Genomic DNA, 18,228 nt, shown 5'->3' on the forward strand with positions numbered 1-18,228 from the left:
AGAGGCCACTCTCCAAGTTAATAGACAGGCAGGAAAGTATATGCATTTTCTTCTTGTTTGCAATAAAGCATCTTATCCAGCTGTATTCAGCTAGTGAAGCTTCTGCTATTATAAATGCAAGTTGAGTTTTTAGAGAACAGCTATACATTCCTGCCCTGTGTAAAGTTTGACAGAAAAGGACACACCATATTGCAAGTACCTGAATAATCCTAATTGTGACTACTGTAACATTACCTAGAAAACCTAGTATATATATATATATATATCTGAATAGTTACAGAGGACAAATGGCTAACTCTGAAATCCTAAAACCCCAATTATGATCCCCTGAATAAATTTAGCATATATTTGTTATAGAATCAATGCTCATTTCCATAAGGAAATATTTTATTCTTAGTGATTTCAGAGTGACTAAGTATTGTGACAGAGACAATTATATCAAGGTCGTGGAGTAAATATTTGTACAGAATGTAACTCCTTTTTCATCTACATGTAGGTGAAAAATCAATCTAATTCCAGTTGCTAGAATTGGACCACTTTGTTGAACTTCATGTTAAAATAGTTTGAGTGTTCTTTCTTCCGAATTAAACACACTGGCTTTGATGCCTTCGATAGGAGATATTCTACCAGTCATAGCAGCATTGAACTTGACTTCTGGTGATAACATCACCATGGCAATGGTGCTGTCATCACCAGATGCAAGGTGGGGATTAGGCAGTTCAGCCTTCTCCCCTGTTGCCTGTCACCATCTTTCCATCTTCTCCAAACAGTGGACTAATCCTTTCTTTAACTTTCCTCTTGTACTGCACGTGTCCAAAGGATCCTTTTCTGTTATTTTTAGCAGTCTTAGCAAACTTTAAATCAGGTGTATCCAACCCATGGCCCGGGGACTATATGTGTCCCTGGGCAGGTAGTAACGAAGCTTCACAAGATAATAAAAAAAGAAAAAAACAAGCATGTTATTTATGTACTTTAATTATATTATATATTTTATATGCAGCCCAAGACAATTCGTCTTTACTCATTGTGGCCCAGGCAAGTCAAAAAGTTGGACACCCATGCTTTAAATCATACTTAAGTCTTAAGTTTCCCAATTCCTTCCTTGCAAATTTGGGTTATTTCTTGAAATTCTGTCTTTGTTATATGCACTTCTTTCCATTTTTGAAACTTATTTGTTGTTTTCAGTTCATTGGAGATACTTGACAAAAAAAACCTTTGATAATTATAGCTGTACTTTCCCAGTTTCATGTTAGACCCGGTTGCCGAAATAAAGTAATTGTTTAAATGGCCTAGGACTCCTTTTCTTCAAATTTTAGGACAATAGAATAGTCCTAGCAAGAGGCCTTTTTACCGCTTTCAGAATTGCAAAGGTATTTTCCTCTTTGTTTCAGATGATGATGTTAGCAAACTTTTATCTACATTAAAAAATCCAAATAAACATGTGGGATGGCTTGAAAATGTTCAAAGGCAGTTTTGTGAAATCATGCAAAAGAAACCAGATGTCCTAAGTGGAGTCAGTAAGTTTATTTCTTTGTTTATTTATATACAAAATACTCTTTTCAGGTAAATATTTAAGGAGACTGACAGGATTTAAAAATTAAAAAAGAAAATGTAAAAACTAAAACTAAAAGCAATGCTAAAATTACTGCTGAAGTAGATTAACAATGAAAAGCCCTGGCTAAAGAGATGTACTTTTATGAATCTCCTAAATATCAAGAAAAAATAGGCTGAAAAAGAAGTCAGAAATACATTTTGTAGCCCATAATTCCATATACAATTCTTATCCAATACCACTGCTGCCTTCTTTCATTCCCAGGTGCTATTTCCTATTCCTCCTTCTCCTCCTCCTCTTCTCACACGCTGCTGTGTTTTGCTGTCCTTTCCTTGCCATGTTTTGTGCCCTGTTCCTTTGTTTGCCTCATCCCTTATTCACTACCTTGTTCTTCTTTGTTACCTTTCATACCTTGGCCTATTCTTTTCCTCTTTGCTCTTTCTCATTATCCTTTGACCCAGTGCATGAGTATATACACTCAATTGGGGAGATTGAGTTTGTATGCGAGGATAAATCTTTGTGGATGAGTCTAAATTTAACATTGTTATTTAATTTGATTGGGCCCACCCACTTTTTAGCAGCTCTTGCCCAGTTTGGAAATGTGGCTCCAACCTATACTTCTCAAAACTGGATGAACCCATTAGCCTGTTGAATGGTGTCCCCTCCGTGTGCAGGTTCTGATTGTGTAAGAAAAATATCCTTAATTGTAAGGCTTGCATTTTAGCACATTTCTATTTTTAATCCTTTTATTTGTCTAAAAGCAGTTCTAAAAGTGTATTTAGGCAAGCTTTCGAAATATGTTACAGTACAATGCACACACCACTAATTTGTGTGTTCGTAGTATAGCACCAGCCTACACTTTGCCTTGAATAATGTCAATGGAATATAGCCTGATGAATATAAAAATATGTAAGCACTTTCAGGGAAAACATTTGCTTAATAAAAAATATGAAAACCATAACTCTTGGTTTTTAAAATTAATTAACTTGCAAGGGAAAAGAAATCAACTGAATTGGGTTTAAAATAGGTCATATCAGTTATCCAAATGACTACTCTGTGATGATAAACAAAAACAGTTTAAGGATATTTACTCTTGTTAACATCCAAGTGTGAAGGCTGATATATTTCTTTGCTCGCAGCAGCTGCTAAAGGAAATGACAAAGAAATGCTAGTTGAGAAATGCATATGAGGATGGTGCAGAAATCCAGATTTGAAGGACACAATGCGATTAAGAGCCAGCTATGGGCACACACATAGCACTTGTAAGGAATTTCTTAGAACAGTTGCACCTTTTCCTGAGATCCAGCAACTACCCTCTGAAACTGCTCTAGGAGTTATTTTATTTATTTATTAAATTTATATGCCGTCCACCTCACTGTCAAGTGACCCTGGGTGGCTTACAACATCCTAAAAACAAGAATATAAAAGATTAAAATGTTAAAAATATGAAACATTAAAAAATAACAAAAAAATTAAGAACTGATGTACAATGGGGGGGGGGGTTGAGGTGGGACTTTCTTGGTCCACTAGCTCCAGCGGGAAACATCTCTGTTGGGGCCCCAAGCCAATTGGCAGAGCCAGGTTTAGAGACCCTTTAGGAAGGCCAAGAGGATCTTGGAAAAAGTCATATTTGAATTAACAAGTAATTGACAAGGGCTGTGTGAGTGTTCATCTCACCCTCTTCAGACTGAGATCTCTGCAAAGCCCTCGAGCCTTTAAGCAACATTGGAAAGAAAGTTATAATTCTGAAAAAAAGTTTTGTGAATTTTCATCTTTAAAGAATGTTTGAATCAACTAAATATTTTTGAGTAACTTTTTATTTTGTATGTACAGGCAGTGCTAAAGAAACGTACTAGCAATTTCCAAATGATTACACTTTTGGTGTAGATATTGGACCAGTGAAGGGTAACTTAGATATGCTTTGAGAAAAAATTATGCACTGTTGTGGCGACAAGTTTCTCTTTCCTGAAGCAGATATGCCTACTCAAACCAGATAAGGATATGTTGATAAGGATATGTTGGACAAGGCAAGCATTTTCCTATGGTGCTTGCCCAAGCTTTTTCAGGAAGCCCTTCATGTAGGCCTTCTTTCAAAAAGTTTTTGAAAAAAAAAACTTGCAACCCCTACGAGACCAAATTGCATGAAGGAAAATAATATTATCACATATAGAAGCATTGTGAAGTTAAGGAAAATTATTTAGCTTCTGAAATGAAATATTATGTGGCAACTTTATTGGGATATTGTATTTGAATGCCATATGTTGTTTGTTGGCTGTTATTCATATTTCTCAATATTACATCTGGGAGTTCAACTTTTTCTTGTTTTGAGATGTTGGTGGTCCATTCCCAAATTGAACCACTTATGTAATTAATTTTTAAAGAATTAATGCAAACTGATTTCCCGTTTTTCACACTTCTAAGCAGAAAGGTGGTTAAAAAGTGGTTCTTTCTGTTGAATTTCAGGATTGTAATAACCATCCTGTAACTATTCATCTTCTGGAAATATAGGCTTAACCTAGGCCAAGGGCCTAAGTTAATTAAATGCTTTTAATTGAGGCATTTTAATTTCTCAATTAGAATCATCTGAGAGAGATCAGAAACAGGAATGTGTCTTCAATTATCTGAAGCAATAAAACTAGGGAATGCATTAGAAAATCCAGTGAGATTAATTTATTTAAGACACCTTATTTATTTCTCTGTCTGACAAGATTCTTAGATTGACTTTCCTATTATTCAGTGAGAATAGATATAGAAATAGATATATGATAGATTTGCAAAAACTTGCAATTGTTAGATTTCAATATTGAATAATCAGTAACCAGAAAAAGAGCTGCTGGCAGTTTGCCTTGCTAATCTCATACCAAAGTATAAGAATGTAACCTCTAAAGCTAATTTCCTCAGCCTGAAGTTCCTTTTTGAAAAACTATGGAAGCATGAGCTACTGCAGAACTGGGACATTTTGATTACTTTCCATCTTTTGATAGATTGGATATGTTCCCATCTCCCAAACCCTGTTTTGCTCTATTTGCAGAAAATACTTATTTACTTCCTTCCTTTCAAATACAAAATCTGGATGGACTACGATCATACCTTCCATTTCAGGGCCTGTTCTAAGTATCTGTGTCTTTTAACATATGGATATCCATTATAGACTGCAATTTATAATACATTTACTCCAATAATATTTTTATGTAATTAAAGTTTTATTAATAATTGCAGGTCTTTGTATTTTATTGTTGTACTTTCTGGCCCATAGGTTCTAATAAAAGTTTTATTTGATTTGGATATCCATTGTAAACTGCAGATTCTTGGCCATAACTTTTGTGAGATTATGTAATATGAGAACCAGAAGAAAAAACCTAGGATATTCTTGAGGTTACATTTAATTTGGTCATCTAAATAAAATGTAATGTTTTACCCTATTTTGGAACATTCTTTGGGGTATATGCTGACTTTAATAGGACTCATCAGATGAGTTGCTTTATAACTCATAAACAAGTGTTTATATTTTAAATTATTAAAGCAGTTTTGTTGTTTTCAAAACACCTTGCAAAAGGTACAGCTGCCTTAATGATTTGAAGAAAAGGCCTTTGCATCTTCATCTTTAACATACAGTATATGCTTATTACATTCAATTTGCAGTAGAATATATAAAGATTAAATGCATCACATGTTTCTCTATAAATATAGGGCCTATGTTTTTTAAAAAAATTAAGATGGCTTGTCATATTATCAGTATTCATATACACATTTTTGTTAAAAAAATGGATAGCATAGAATACTTTGGTAAATTTTAGGAATATCTACCTCTGGTTGTCTATTAGATTTTGTGATTGTATATGAGAATAAGCAATTGTCAAACAGCAGGCTTTTGGTACTACCATTCATAATAAAGCCTTATTAATGGGACAATGAAAGGATCTTGCTTATACTGAAAGACAATGTCATTGCACATATTATTTCTTTTGCCCTGTAACATTCAGCATAGAGACACTGGTAAAAACTGCATATGGAATTTATCATCCTTTGAAGTAGTCTTGCTCAATTCAAACAACTCTTTCTGAAAAATGACTTTTTATGAAAAAGTTGTGGATGGCTAACCTAAAGCTCTTTATCACAAACTCTGAAATATGCTGATCTTTGTATCAAAATGAAAGCCAAACTTTTATCCTCAGTAGACTAATGTAGACAGTGAATGTAATTACAGCTAATTTTCCTTATGCTGAAACTGTCTGACATATTCTGAAGCAATCCTCGGAGAATCTAAGCATAACAAATGTTTCCCTTTCAGTTTACATTGAATAGATTGTCAGTGAAGCCATTAAAAATTTAATTTAAATTGGGAACATTATGAATACAAAACTAGTTTTGAATGGTTTTTGCTCTGCAAGTATGAATAAACATGCAGTTCAAATTGCTTTACTCACCTATATTCTTTAATTTAGTGTTGCTTTGGTTCTGCATCTTATTTTATGGAACTCTTGCTTTAATCATTTTGTCTTATTGCAGATTTGGCAGAATTAATTGAAAAAATTGTGTTTCACCTCTTTGAAATACCATCAGAACATTATTTCAGCTGCAAAGTATATGAAGGTAATTTTCCAATATTATTATTCTGCCTGCATTAGTGAACTAAAAGAAAGACACTTTCCTGTTCAAGCTTTTCTTTTGAAGCTAAATGGAGCTGTGGAGAGAGCATTTCTGGCTTAGGTTGATTTGATTGATTTATATAGTGCCTATATTGCTTTGGCTGCTTTTAATTCTTGGCCCTAAAACAAAGATATAGCATACAAATATAATATTAACAGAATGATTATTGTTTTGAATGTTAATTTTATTTGAGTAATATGAGCTGAGCCAAAAGTTCATTTTCTAAGTTAATAAAAATGCACATTTCAAGTATTTTTTAAACAGTTATTCATTTGATGCTTGCAATATGTCTTTCTGTTCCTCCCTGTTAAAGTTTAAAAATACTGAATTGTTTATAGCAGATACAAAAAATCCAAATAGAATGACAAAATTAAAAAAAAAATCATAGTCTTATTATTTTTAAAGAAACCTGATAGATTTGAGATTTGCAATGTCAGCAGATTACCCAGTTCAGCCAGCATTCATGTCCAAGCACTTAAAACACCTTGGCTAAATATCAGAACACAAGGTACATGAGGAAACTTGAGTTTAGCTTTCTGGGGAATAGAATCAATCAGATATGGAAGTGGGTTTCAGGTCAGTGCATTGATATTCTGTGTTATCATGTTTCTGGAAATGAGAAATTGATTATGTTAAATTACAGTAGCTTTCTAAAGTCTTGGGTGGTTAAAATAAAAGTAACACTGTTCATCCAACTGTTCTGAAATCTCTTAGGATTTGAATCCATTAAAATGTGCAAATCAGGAAAAATCACATTAATTTTGGCGAGTGTTTTAAATGTGAAGGAGAATAATAAGCTCATATATTGACATTTATATAACTAGTTTTTAATGATAATAAAAAAGAGTTAACACAGGATTGCCTGCCAATATTGCTCTAGCAGAGCACTGTTCTATCTAACTGAGTGAGAATACAGCTTGTTACCATGGGAAAATGTATAAATGACTTGGATGACTTACCTTTATTCTGCCCGTGCAAAATATTGATCTGCATATAACTTTTGAGTATCTTTCCTAGTTTCAAATAATGAAAGTCTCATTATGTGTGTATGGGAGGAAATTTTGCCTTTTTCTATTTCTATTCCCTACATGGCATCCAACTGGCTCCTAGCTTAGTATATGTGGTGCTGGGGCAATTAGTGAAGCTATAATAGTTATATCTGCCAGTTTTAAATTAAGATGTTGTGAAGGTTAGAGTTAGGGGTAGGGTTAGGGTTTATAGACACATAGACATACACATACACACAAACATGCACCAACAAACAAACATCACATATATAGAGAGATTATATTATTAGTAGTACATTATTGAATATAGTGTTTTTTATATAGTACAGACTAAATATTATAGGTACTTCTTGGTTAAGAACCATTCATTCATTGATGTTTCAAAGTTGCAATGGTGCTGAACAAATGGCACTTATGACTGCTCTTTGAAATTCTGGCTGTCACGGCAGCCCCACCATCACATGATTGTGATTTGAGTGGTTGTCAACTTAGAACACTTGCAATATCCCACAGTCACTGGATCACCATTTACAACCTTCCCTGCCAGCTTCCAAAAGCAAAGTCAGTGAGGAAGCCTGCAAGAGCTCCTGTAAGTTACTCTCACTGCTTCTTCTCTCCCCAAGGAGCCTGCTACGAAGATCTCAGAGATCTTGCATTCCGTAGTATATACATGGTTGCAACACTTCACATAAGTTCTATAGCACACACCTGTCTACTTGTGTAGTGCTACCATGGCCCTTCCCTACTTGCCACACTCAAGCAGTGCTGTAGCACTTCATCCTTTGATCACCTATACTTGTGCCACTGCACTCCACCTGTCCATATTCATATGGTGCTGCAACACCCTACCCACCCATCTGGACTTCATAGCACTCACATGCCCACTAGCTTGCTTGCAAGCCCCCCCCCCAGGAGTTACGATTTTCTACCAGCTTCCCCATTGACTTTGCTTGTTGAAAGTTGCAGGAAGTTGCAGGTTCCAGGCATAGGATGTCCTAACTTAAAAACCCATGATTCCCTCTTACCATTGGTAAGTGATTACTGTTGCTTAGTGATGCAGTTATTAGACCTTGCATTTTATTGCCATATGACTCAGCAATGGATATTGCCATGATTAAGCAAGAAACTGCATTAACACTATGGTAATTTAGATAACTTAAGCCTTTAACAATAAGAAAATTTTTTAAAAAGTTATGTCACTATTAACTATGTTTCCTAAAATGTTTATAAGCATAATGTTGCTTAAAGTTTACTTCTAGAGTTGGATGTAGCATTGATAAACAACTGTAAAATAATTTGTTACATAACAATACTCTCTTAATACTGAGGTCTTCACTGTATTATTACTTATTGTTGTTTATGCACATTAGAATTGATATGCTAATTTTCTGTCGTGGGATTATTTTTCCTTTTTTGCTCTGAGATAACATTAAATTTTATATTTCCATTTGAAACATATGGTTTGAACACCAGTTTCTCACTTGACTGACCAATTTATTTCAGATGGTGCATTCTCACATTCCTTATCAAAGGATATTTAATAAGTGGTTCCCTTCATGGATCATTACACTGCAATGGTGAAGGGGCTTGTGCATTGCAGTGACACTGTCAGCTCTATTGTTGACCGTATACATTCCCTGAAGAAATCTATGATGAGTATGTTATAGAAAAGCTAACAGGGAAATGGCAACACATTCTGCTATTCTATAAAAGGGCCAAGTGGGCATTCTAAATTAAGGCAAGGCCAACATGATTTCCCCAAGGTTGAAAGGTCTCCAACAAACAATTGAAAAAGAGCATGTATGTTTGAGTAGCAGTAGTGTTTATGATGTGGCTGGATTAACTCCAAAAGAATGTACAGCTCTTGACATTTACAGAGAAAGAGAAAAAAAGTTTGAGATTACAGAGGTAAGTAGAGCATTGATTCATGGAATGTCAGAACCATAGACTTGTTATCATCACAGCAGAAGTATCAAGACTGATTCAGCAAGCTGAAATGGATTGGAATAGATAATATAGCAGAGTTCTCTTGCAGACACAAAAGTCATAGAAGAAGTAGGGTAGCCATCTTTATTAACAAAAAAAGTGCTCAGATGCACTTTGAATCCAGTTTGAGTTCAAGGCAGTAAATTACGTTCTAACCATTGATATAGAGGAAGCAGAGGTTGAATAGCTCTATGGTAATTTGTAATAACACACAAAGATGTCTTTCTAATTATAATACTGCTAACTGTGAAAGGAAAATAGCAACCGGAATAACAGGAACATTTGTCTCAGTCTACAGAACAATGCAGGAAATAGAATTTGGCATGGAAATTGAGTAGCAGATATCTTCTTCCAGCAAAAGATAAAAGAGAACTCATCATATTGACATCATTGGATAGATAGCACTGAAATTAAATTGTGTATTTATCAAGCAAAGCTATATTTAAGTAGAAGATATTGATGATATAAGTATGAGCTCGCAAGAATGTGAAGAAGCAGTTAGAGACAGCTCTAGTTACAGTATGTGAATGAGGTCACAAAAAGTTAGAAATGATTGAAGGAACATCAACAAAATAAGAAATTAGGAAATAATAATTCCAAATTTTGAATATCTGAATATCTTGTTTGCCTATCATTTATTGTTGATGCTCCTTATTTGCATGCCCCATTGGCATATGAGGAGGTTGGAAATGTTTAGTGCTATGAGATGTCTCTGGCAACAGTTATTCATGGTTTTATTACCTCCAGACTAGAATATAGTATTAGAGTGCAGATCACTCAAATTTAAACTAATATAGAATGCAACTCTGCAACTGGTGGTGATTGGTGAAAGCATTTTCAAAGCTGCCCTGGTCTTGTGGAAGAAAGGTATAGATGGCCTCCTCCCTCCTAGACCAAGGCTTTGGGGAATCATTCAAGTAATTGCCTCTTTTTTCCGAGAAAACCTCTGAGCCATAAGGCAGCATCAAAGAAAATGAATCTGCCATTGCTTGTAAGCAGATAAACTTCATGTTTATCCTTTCATTTTGTCACAAGATTCAGCAATAATCACATACTTATAAAATGTAATGCATTTGGCTACTTGGGAATTAGTTTTTAAAAGAATATTTTTTTCTTTTATTGACTCATACAAATATTTTCATTTGTGTGGTTGTGATTTGATTCATTGGGATTAACTGCATTCTCTAAAGAAAAGATCTGCACTTTTGGTGTTAATCTTTTTTTTCATGTCCTTGAAACATTCTTGTCAAAGAAACACTTATTTATAATTCACTTTGAAGAGAGGTTTTTAAATGCTGGCTAACTTAATGCTATGTTAGTACTTTGAGCTGAATATTTCTTATTTAATTACATCTAGAGTAGATCATATATATTATTTTCCATTTGGTTTTAAGGCAGTGATATAATCTGAAAACATCAAGCATAGCTTACTGTAGTTTATAAAGTTGTGAAATGCCTTCAGCTTTACCCAAAATAGTGTTCATCTGTAAATAACATCAAAATACAGAGATGCCAATTACACAGCAGCATTTTATTTGGTAGGTAGATTTGTCATCAGGTTAGAAACCCAGAGACTTTGCATTCTAATCCCACCTGAGGCACAAACCCAGCTCAGTGACCTTGGGGCAGTTATTCTTTCTTAGCCCTAAAAAGGAGACAATGGCAAACCATTTCTAAAAATGTTGCTGAGAAAACTGCAGGGACTTTTTTTTTGTTTCCTTCTTGAGATTTCCTGGACATAGTTAAAGAGTTTGTAATTTTTATTCTTCAAATATGATTCTGCAGCAAGTCCTTTATGCTGATCGTATGTGATTTTAAAATTTCAAGATTACATGATCTATCATGAGGTTCTTGTTGATTGGGATTAAAATCCGAATATACTATGGTGAATCTTCCTACATTTCTTGTAGTCATGGATAGGGGTTTAAAAGATTTTTAAAATTCTTGTGTGATGAACTCAATCAAGCATTGGACAACTAAGTGCATTGTTCTGTGTTAATTTCACGTGAGCTATTTCTAACAGTTTGCTCATCAGATTGTAAGAATGTATTTGTGAAACTCTGCATAAAAATATAGTGTCATTTTATCCAAGATATGAGCTGTGTACATCATATTTGAACCTCCTCCTGCACTACTGTCAGTTCTACAAGATAGATGAGAGCAAGAAACTAATACCATATAGGTCAGGATTACATTTATTGTAACAGCTATAATAACAACATCTTGCAAGACTGAATGTGTGTCCTCACTCCCTCACTTTATCTTAATGTGAACTAGGGAGGGGATTGTCTGAGTCCTTTTTTCAAATTATTACTTGGTCTGGGCTCAAGTTCCACTTATCTAACGGTTGTCATAGTACAGCTCTTCCTCCTGGGCTTAAAGGCATTCTTTCTGCTGTCTAAATTACAGACTTTGGAAATGTGTACAGCGTAAAGACTTAAATGTTTTTTCTAGCTTCATAATAACCAGGGAAGTTCCACTTGGGGTGTTTTGCTTTAAAATGTTATTAAACTTCACTCTACCCATCTCTAGCTGAAATTTGTCAAAAAGATCATAGTTGCAGTAGGTCTCCAACATTGTGAAATGGGCTTTTCTAGCACATAAAAACTTCCTCCTTTTATATCAAAATGTAGAGCAAGGGTGTCCAACCTTTGCAACTTAAGATTTGTGGACTTCAGCTCCCAGAATTGCAGCATGGCTGGCTGTGGAATTCTGGGAGTTGAAGTCCGTAAGTCTTTGGACGCCAAGGTTAGACACTCCTGATGTAGAGCTTCTTTACTAATGAGAGAGGTTCCTCTCCAGCATAAACCTACTCCTATAGGAAATGGACAGAGTAAACACAAGCAAGAGAAGGTTGGCTTTCTTTAAATCAAGTGATGGGGAACAAGGGATTATCCTGTTATATCTTTTGCTTGCTGCCATCAGGCTTGGAAAAGAATAATAGGAATATTCTTGTTGGTAAATTCTCCAAGGTAGCGGCATGAATTGTAAGGGGTAAATCATTTGTCCTCCATTTCAAAGGAGGCAATTGGAGGTTGAGAGAATTTGATCTTCAACAGTGTAGGGAGCTTTGAGGTTTTCTAGGTTTTGAAAGGATATTTCATTCTTCCTTTTTTGCAGGTACACTGGTCTCTGCCTGAGGCAGAAAATAGAAAGAAATATGACATGGTTTCATTTTATTTCACTGTATTCCAGTGAACTTTGGGTTTGTTTCTTACATATTGCTGTGATATCCAAGGTTGAAGAATGGTTTAATAAATAACATAATTTCAAAACATTCAGGTCCATTCTGCCAAGGTCTAGTTCAATATCTAAACTCAAAAGTATCTCATCAAATGTAATATACTGCTTTCTTTTAGAAAAAGTAGCCTTCCCTGCTCCTTTACTCATAAGAAGATCCTTCCTATGTCCAAAGAAATGTCTTTGGGTAAATCAAGTCAAGGAATCCATAATAATGAATTGGTACTAACATCACCTGGTATACTCATCTCACTGCAGCAAACATTTATCAAATTACTATTTGTATAGCATGTAAAACAGAAGTCAATTCTAACTGTAAAAAGAAAATGAAGCTAAATGTTACAATGCATGTCAATCACACAGAATGCCTTCTTATTTTGTCCATGATTTCAGAATTAAGGAGGACTAGAGGCTATTTTTAAGGCAAAATTATTATTAAAACGTTTGTGATAGGTTCTCAAGAAAATATCTGAAATCCTGGCAGTTATCATTTTATGGAATGAAAAAGAATCATCTTTTTTTCTTTTAAAATTGACTAATATCAGTTTTGCATTATTTTTATTTCATTTTAAACAAGGTTCATTGACTTCCTCTTTAAATCCTTTTCTTGAATTAGACAGCTTGGGAGCTGCTACTATAGGGTACTATATTCTGCTTTACTGTTTCACTTTTTAGTCTGAAAATTCACAGGCACTGTAGCCTTTGTTTAAGAAAAATGGTGTTTTTTTAATGAAAGCATTTTAAAATTTTAGTCTTGAAACCTACAGTGATTTGAGACATTTTCATGGAACTAATCTCCCATCAGTTTTTGGGAAATCAAGTAACACAACATGAATAAACCAAGTATATTTTCTATGTATCACCACTGCAAAATGGTTGTAGGAGGTTGTGCTGGTCTATGACCATAATAAAGATTTGATTGGTTGTAGGAGGGCCTCCTTTCTTGTATAAGAGCCTAATTTCTATTGTTTTGCAAATGGATAAAGAAACAGTAAGATTAATAGGGCCAATTAATAGGGACATGCTTTTGGGCTGCTAAAAATTATATTTAAGTACTACCATACTGGATCAGGGATTCAGTCACAGGATCCTATTATATATACTTAGTTGTGAAAGTTCTCCTTCAGGTTGTTTTGATGATTTAAATTACAAACTTTGCAGCATGCAAACCGCGTACAAAACGCAACCCAACTAACAACAGCTTATACAGCATACAAGTATTTGCTCAGAAGACATGGCTGGAATACTAATCAAAATACTGTTTTGCACATCCATTTCTTCCACGAGTAGTTTTGCTCATACTGTTTTATATAGTTATTTTGGGAGAAGTAAACTGTGATTTAATAGTCCTTTATATCTAACTTAAAATTGGAAGTTGCACTGAGTACAGTTGTTAAAAGTAAGGCCAAAGGTAGTTAAATGTGTATTTTACTGTGATAATAAAAACTAAATTTCTTTCACTTCATGCATAATATATAAAAATATATTGCTTCCTTGCTTTTTTCCTCTTTTTAAATATATCTTAGCTGAACATTGGTAAGTGTATTTATGTTTTTAGTTAAAATGATTATGATAATTTTATATAACTTTTGTATGTTTTTCCCCTTTTTCTTTTCAGCTGATATGGAGATTAAAAACCTTACAGCAATTCAGCAACTCGGTATTAAAATGACAGTCAGGTAATTTTCACTGCTATATTTCATATGGATATTTATAATAGGCTTTTCTTTTCTTATTATTTCCATGAGTTGATGTGAAAAGGCATTATTTTAAAGATAATGGCAGTGAACCCATATAAATGCTTGTAACATTTGGACAGAGCCCTGCACCTCCAAGAAATCTGCAAATTGTGTTCCTTGAATGAATATTGCGCTAAAAGTGGTATACAGTCCTCCAAGTCCTTTGAGACAAGCAAGATGAATGATTAAAACTTAAAACAGCTCTTTCATCAAATATTAGTATGTATGCTGTGTTTTGGTTAATGAATGTGAGTGATTATATAACTGAATAACATAAAATAATAGTCCAGTATCTGCAAAGAAACATTGAATATTGAGAATCTTTGGTGCCAATATTGGGGCTGTAAAAGCATTCGGTAGGGACACTTAGCAAAGCACACTAGCACAAAGAATTCTCGCTGGAGCATTAGAGTAGCTATAGCCTTTGGAAAATGTACACAGTTGCTTCAAAGGTTGCCTGCGTTTGTGTATATGAAAAGCCTTTCCACAACGGCTCCCTGCAAGGCAGCTGTGCATGTGTATATAGATTCAGGCAGCTGCTGAAGCAGCTCTGCAAGACTTCCAGGTAATAGAATTACTTTTAAGGAAGGATTTGTGATTTGTGCCAATGTACCTTAAGATGATTTTCCCCTTTGGGATGCTTTGCGTAATTCTAGCCAATTCTTCTTGCAAGTAGGAACCAGACATAAAGCATGTACTTTTTCCTTATTTTCTAAATAAAGCACATGTTAAAAATAATACAAGGAGGAAAGAGAAAAGTAAATGAAAGAACCAGCATGGTGTAGTGGGTAAGGTGTTTGCCTTGATTAGGGAGGCAATGCTAAGCCATAGAAGCTCAGTGAGTAACTTTGGGCCAATCATTCTCTCAGCCTAACGTCCCTCACAAAGTTGCTGTTTTGTGGGGGAAAATGGCTACTAAATTATTTCAGAGTATTAATACAGTCAAGATGGAGTTAGGAGACTCTATATACATTATTTGTATAGTATTTACATTCTATTCTATTATATATTATTCTATTCTATTATATCATATCATATCATATCATATTATATTATATTATATTATATTATATTATATTATATTATATTATATTATATTATATTATTATTACAATGTAATATATAAACAAGTTGCTGTTATGGGAAAATGGCTATGTAAAATTAGGAGTACTGATGCAATCAAGATTGAGTTAATATAATACATTCTAACATTATAATCTAATGTACTGTATGTGGAGACTCCATGTACTGTACATTATGTTATATTAATGTGTGTGCATAATATCTTATTCCAAGTGTGGCCTTACCAAGGCATTGTAAAGTGGTATTAACACTTCACATGATCTTGATTCTATCCCTCTGTTAATGGAGCCTAGCACTGTGTTGGCTTTTTTGGAAGCTACAGCACACTGCTGGCTCATATTTAAGTGATTGTCCACTAGGTAGGACTCCAAGATCCCTCTCACAGTTGCTACTGTTGAGCAGGGTATAACCTATACTAAACCTGTGCATTTGGGGTTTTTTTTTTTTTTTTTTTGCCTAAATGTAGAACCTAAATTGAGACCCAACATTGATTAAATCATTGCTTATCTAAAGTTTCTTTGTGTCTCTAACCAGCTCTTAGCACCTGGGTGCCAAACCAACCTTACTACCCCTCCCCTCTCTCATAGACTCAACCACCACCTCCTTGTCCTTGTTCTCACCATGGAAAAATATTATTATGAAACCTTCAAACAACCAGCCTCTATTTCTGCCTCCTGTCTCTCATCCTTTTCATACCTTGCCCTCAAACCAACTTAACACTCCATATCCTAGTTCAGATACAGTCCTCCAAGTCCTTTGAATGAGGGCTGCCACAAGTTGCCAATTGAACAGACATAGCAAGACAAATTTTGAAAATTATTGTTCCAGATACAGGATGTCTTAATGGTCTAGAAATCTTCTGTTTTCTCCCAGTATCTACTGATATGTCTATTTTAGTAGTGATTTCTTGGAATTAATCTGGACATCTGTAGAAGGAATTTATAAACTATTTACAGTATCCTCAATAGCCAGAATAGTGTGCTCTAGGAGACAGCAGGAAATCTGGAAACTTTAAATGACTTTCCCTTGAAACCCACAGTTCTAAAGCCCACTGGAAACCACTTCTTATGATTTCATTGTGCAGAGACACTGTATGGAAAGTTTGTGGGCAATCCTTGCCCTTTCCTTGCTCTGGAGAGGATTTCCAAGGAGCTGACCCATTCTTCAACTCCACTTTCTACCATAGTCAGTTCCAATCTTGCAAAGCCATCTTCAGTCCAGTTTTGCTTCCCCCATTGCTTTAATCTTGTCATAAAGAAATGTGGCAATGACAACAATTTCATTTATTTATTCATTTGCTTATTTGTATATCATATGTAGCTGCCCATGTCACAAAACATGACTCTGGATATACAATAAAAATCATAAAACAACAATATTAAAAAAACATTCTGCATTTAAAAGATTAATACTATTATTAAAGGCTAAGAGAGTACAAGATGTTATGAAAACAATGAACAATGAAAATGTTATTTCTCAGGAGGCAAGCTAGGACATAGAAAATAATTGCAGAATCATCTACAAAGCTACAAAGCTAACTTTTTTATCTATGAATATGGCAATAATCATAGAGACCATAATTTGCATGTTCAGAAAAAATCACACAACTTAACTATTTAAAATTTGTATAAGGAGCCTAAAGCAGTTCTCTGAGTCCAATTTTTTGGATTGTAGATAAGGTTATGCAATAGGATTACTTATTTAGTCACTCTTTATTTAAAGCCTTTTAATCTTATTATTTACCTCAAATAACTCCCAAAATAGCTTAGGAAGACGACAGGACTGAGATTTTGAAGTCTCACAAGAGAAATTATATGGGAAGGGAGGAGGGGTTTAAAATGAAGATCAGGCACTTAGATGTCAATTCATCTTACAATCTCTTGGGCAAACACTTCAAATATCCTAATAGACTTGTTTACTGGGACCACTGGTCCATCCAGAAGAAGTCACGGATTAGGCTCTCTTCCTCTGTTTAGCAATGGCTAAAAAGGTTGGTAGCATAAATCCAAGAGATTTTATAAACATAATACGGATTGTTTCTTCTCTTTGAGACATCTACCTATGGTCAGTAAATGTTGACATCAATATTATATACTTCTTCCATTTAAAAAATAGTTAAAAAGTGTTTTGCTTCTACTTAAAAATTTATTTCTTTTAAAGCTATGGTAAACATTTGAATCTGCTGAAAGAGAATGCAGAAAATGATCTACATCAAGTACTAATCTACTGTGAGAAATATTTGAAACAACAGAAAGCACCTTTAAGGAAATCATTACGTATCCTTTTGCTGTAAGAAGATAGAGTTCACCAAATCTTTTGTAGGTAAAGCTAAAGGTTTCCCTGTCAAGTCATGTCCAACTCTAGAGTGCGATGCTCATCTCTGTTTCATTCTCCGAAGACATTTTCCATGGGCATGTGGCCAGTATGGCTGTATGCCAAAGATGCATGGAACGCTATTACCTTCCCACCAAAGTGGTACTTATTAATCTATTTGCATTTGCATGCTTTTGAACTGCTAGGTAGGCAGGAGCTGGAGCAAGGAATGGGAGCTCACCCCATTGTATGGCTCTTTGGTCTCGAACCCAGGCTGTTAGCTTGCCAGCGTCTTTAACCGTTGAACCATTGCGCTGCCATTTTGTCAGCATAATTGTCTAAATCATTATTCATTTGTTTTCTTAAATTTATATATCATCGAGTCATTTTTCAGCCTTTCCCTATGAAAAAAAAAAACAGACCTAGTTTTTATTAAATATATTCATGCTGGAAGGAATTACTTTTTTTCTGGAATTATATTTTTTTTCACCCATTTGTCTGTAAAAAGTAGATATCTATGTATGCTTCAGATTTGGGGTACCACATAATTATAAGATGTAGGTGATCCTAATTTGATCTGAATTCTGTAATCAAGTTTACCACTGTAGGGGCAGATACAATGAAAAGTGTTTTCTTTTGTGTTTGGGACAAAACAGCC

The 18,228-nt window shown here is 34.6% G+C and overlaps 1 protein-coding gene across 1 annotated transcript in view; it reads left to right on the top strand.

Annotated features, from left to right (window-relative positions):
• Nucleotides 1-18,228, top strand: part of TBC1D32 (TBC1 domain family member 32) — an 86,807-nt gene that overhangs the window by 56,612 nt on the left and 11,967 nt on the right. Inside the window, exons 27-30 of the mRNA XM_039343546.1 lie at nucleotides 1,392-1,517; nucleotides 6,062-6,145; nucleotides 14,054-14,114; nucleotides 17,418-17,533. Coding sequence (XP_039199480.1) covers nucleotides 1,392-1,517; nucleotides 6,062-6,145; nucleotides 14,054-14,114; nucleotides 17,418-17,533 — 387 coding nt within the window. The remainder of the gene's footprint in view (nucleotides 1-1,391; nucleotides 1,518-6,061; nucleotides 6,146-14,053; nucleotides 14,115-17,417; nucleotides 17,534-18,228) is intronic.

Source organism: Crotalus tigris, unplaced genomic scaffold (genome assembly GCF_016545835.1).
Source record: "Crotalus tigris isolate CLP2741 ecotype Arizona unplaced genomic scaffold, ASM1654583v1 scf7180000017861.769447, whole genome shotgun sequence".
Classification (NCBI taxonomy): Eukaryota; Metazoa; Chordata; class Lepidosauria; order Squamata; family Viperidae; genus Crotalus; species Crotalus tigris.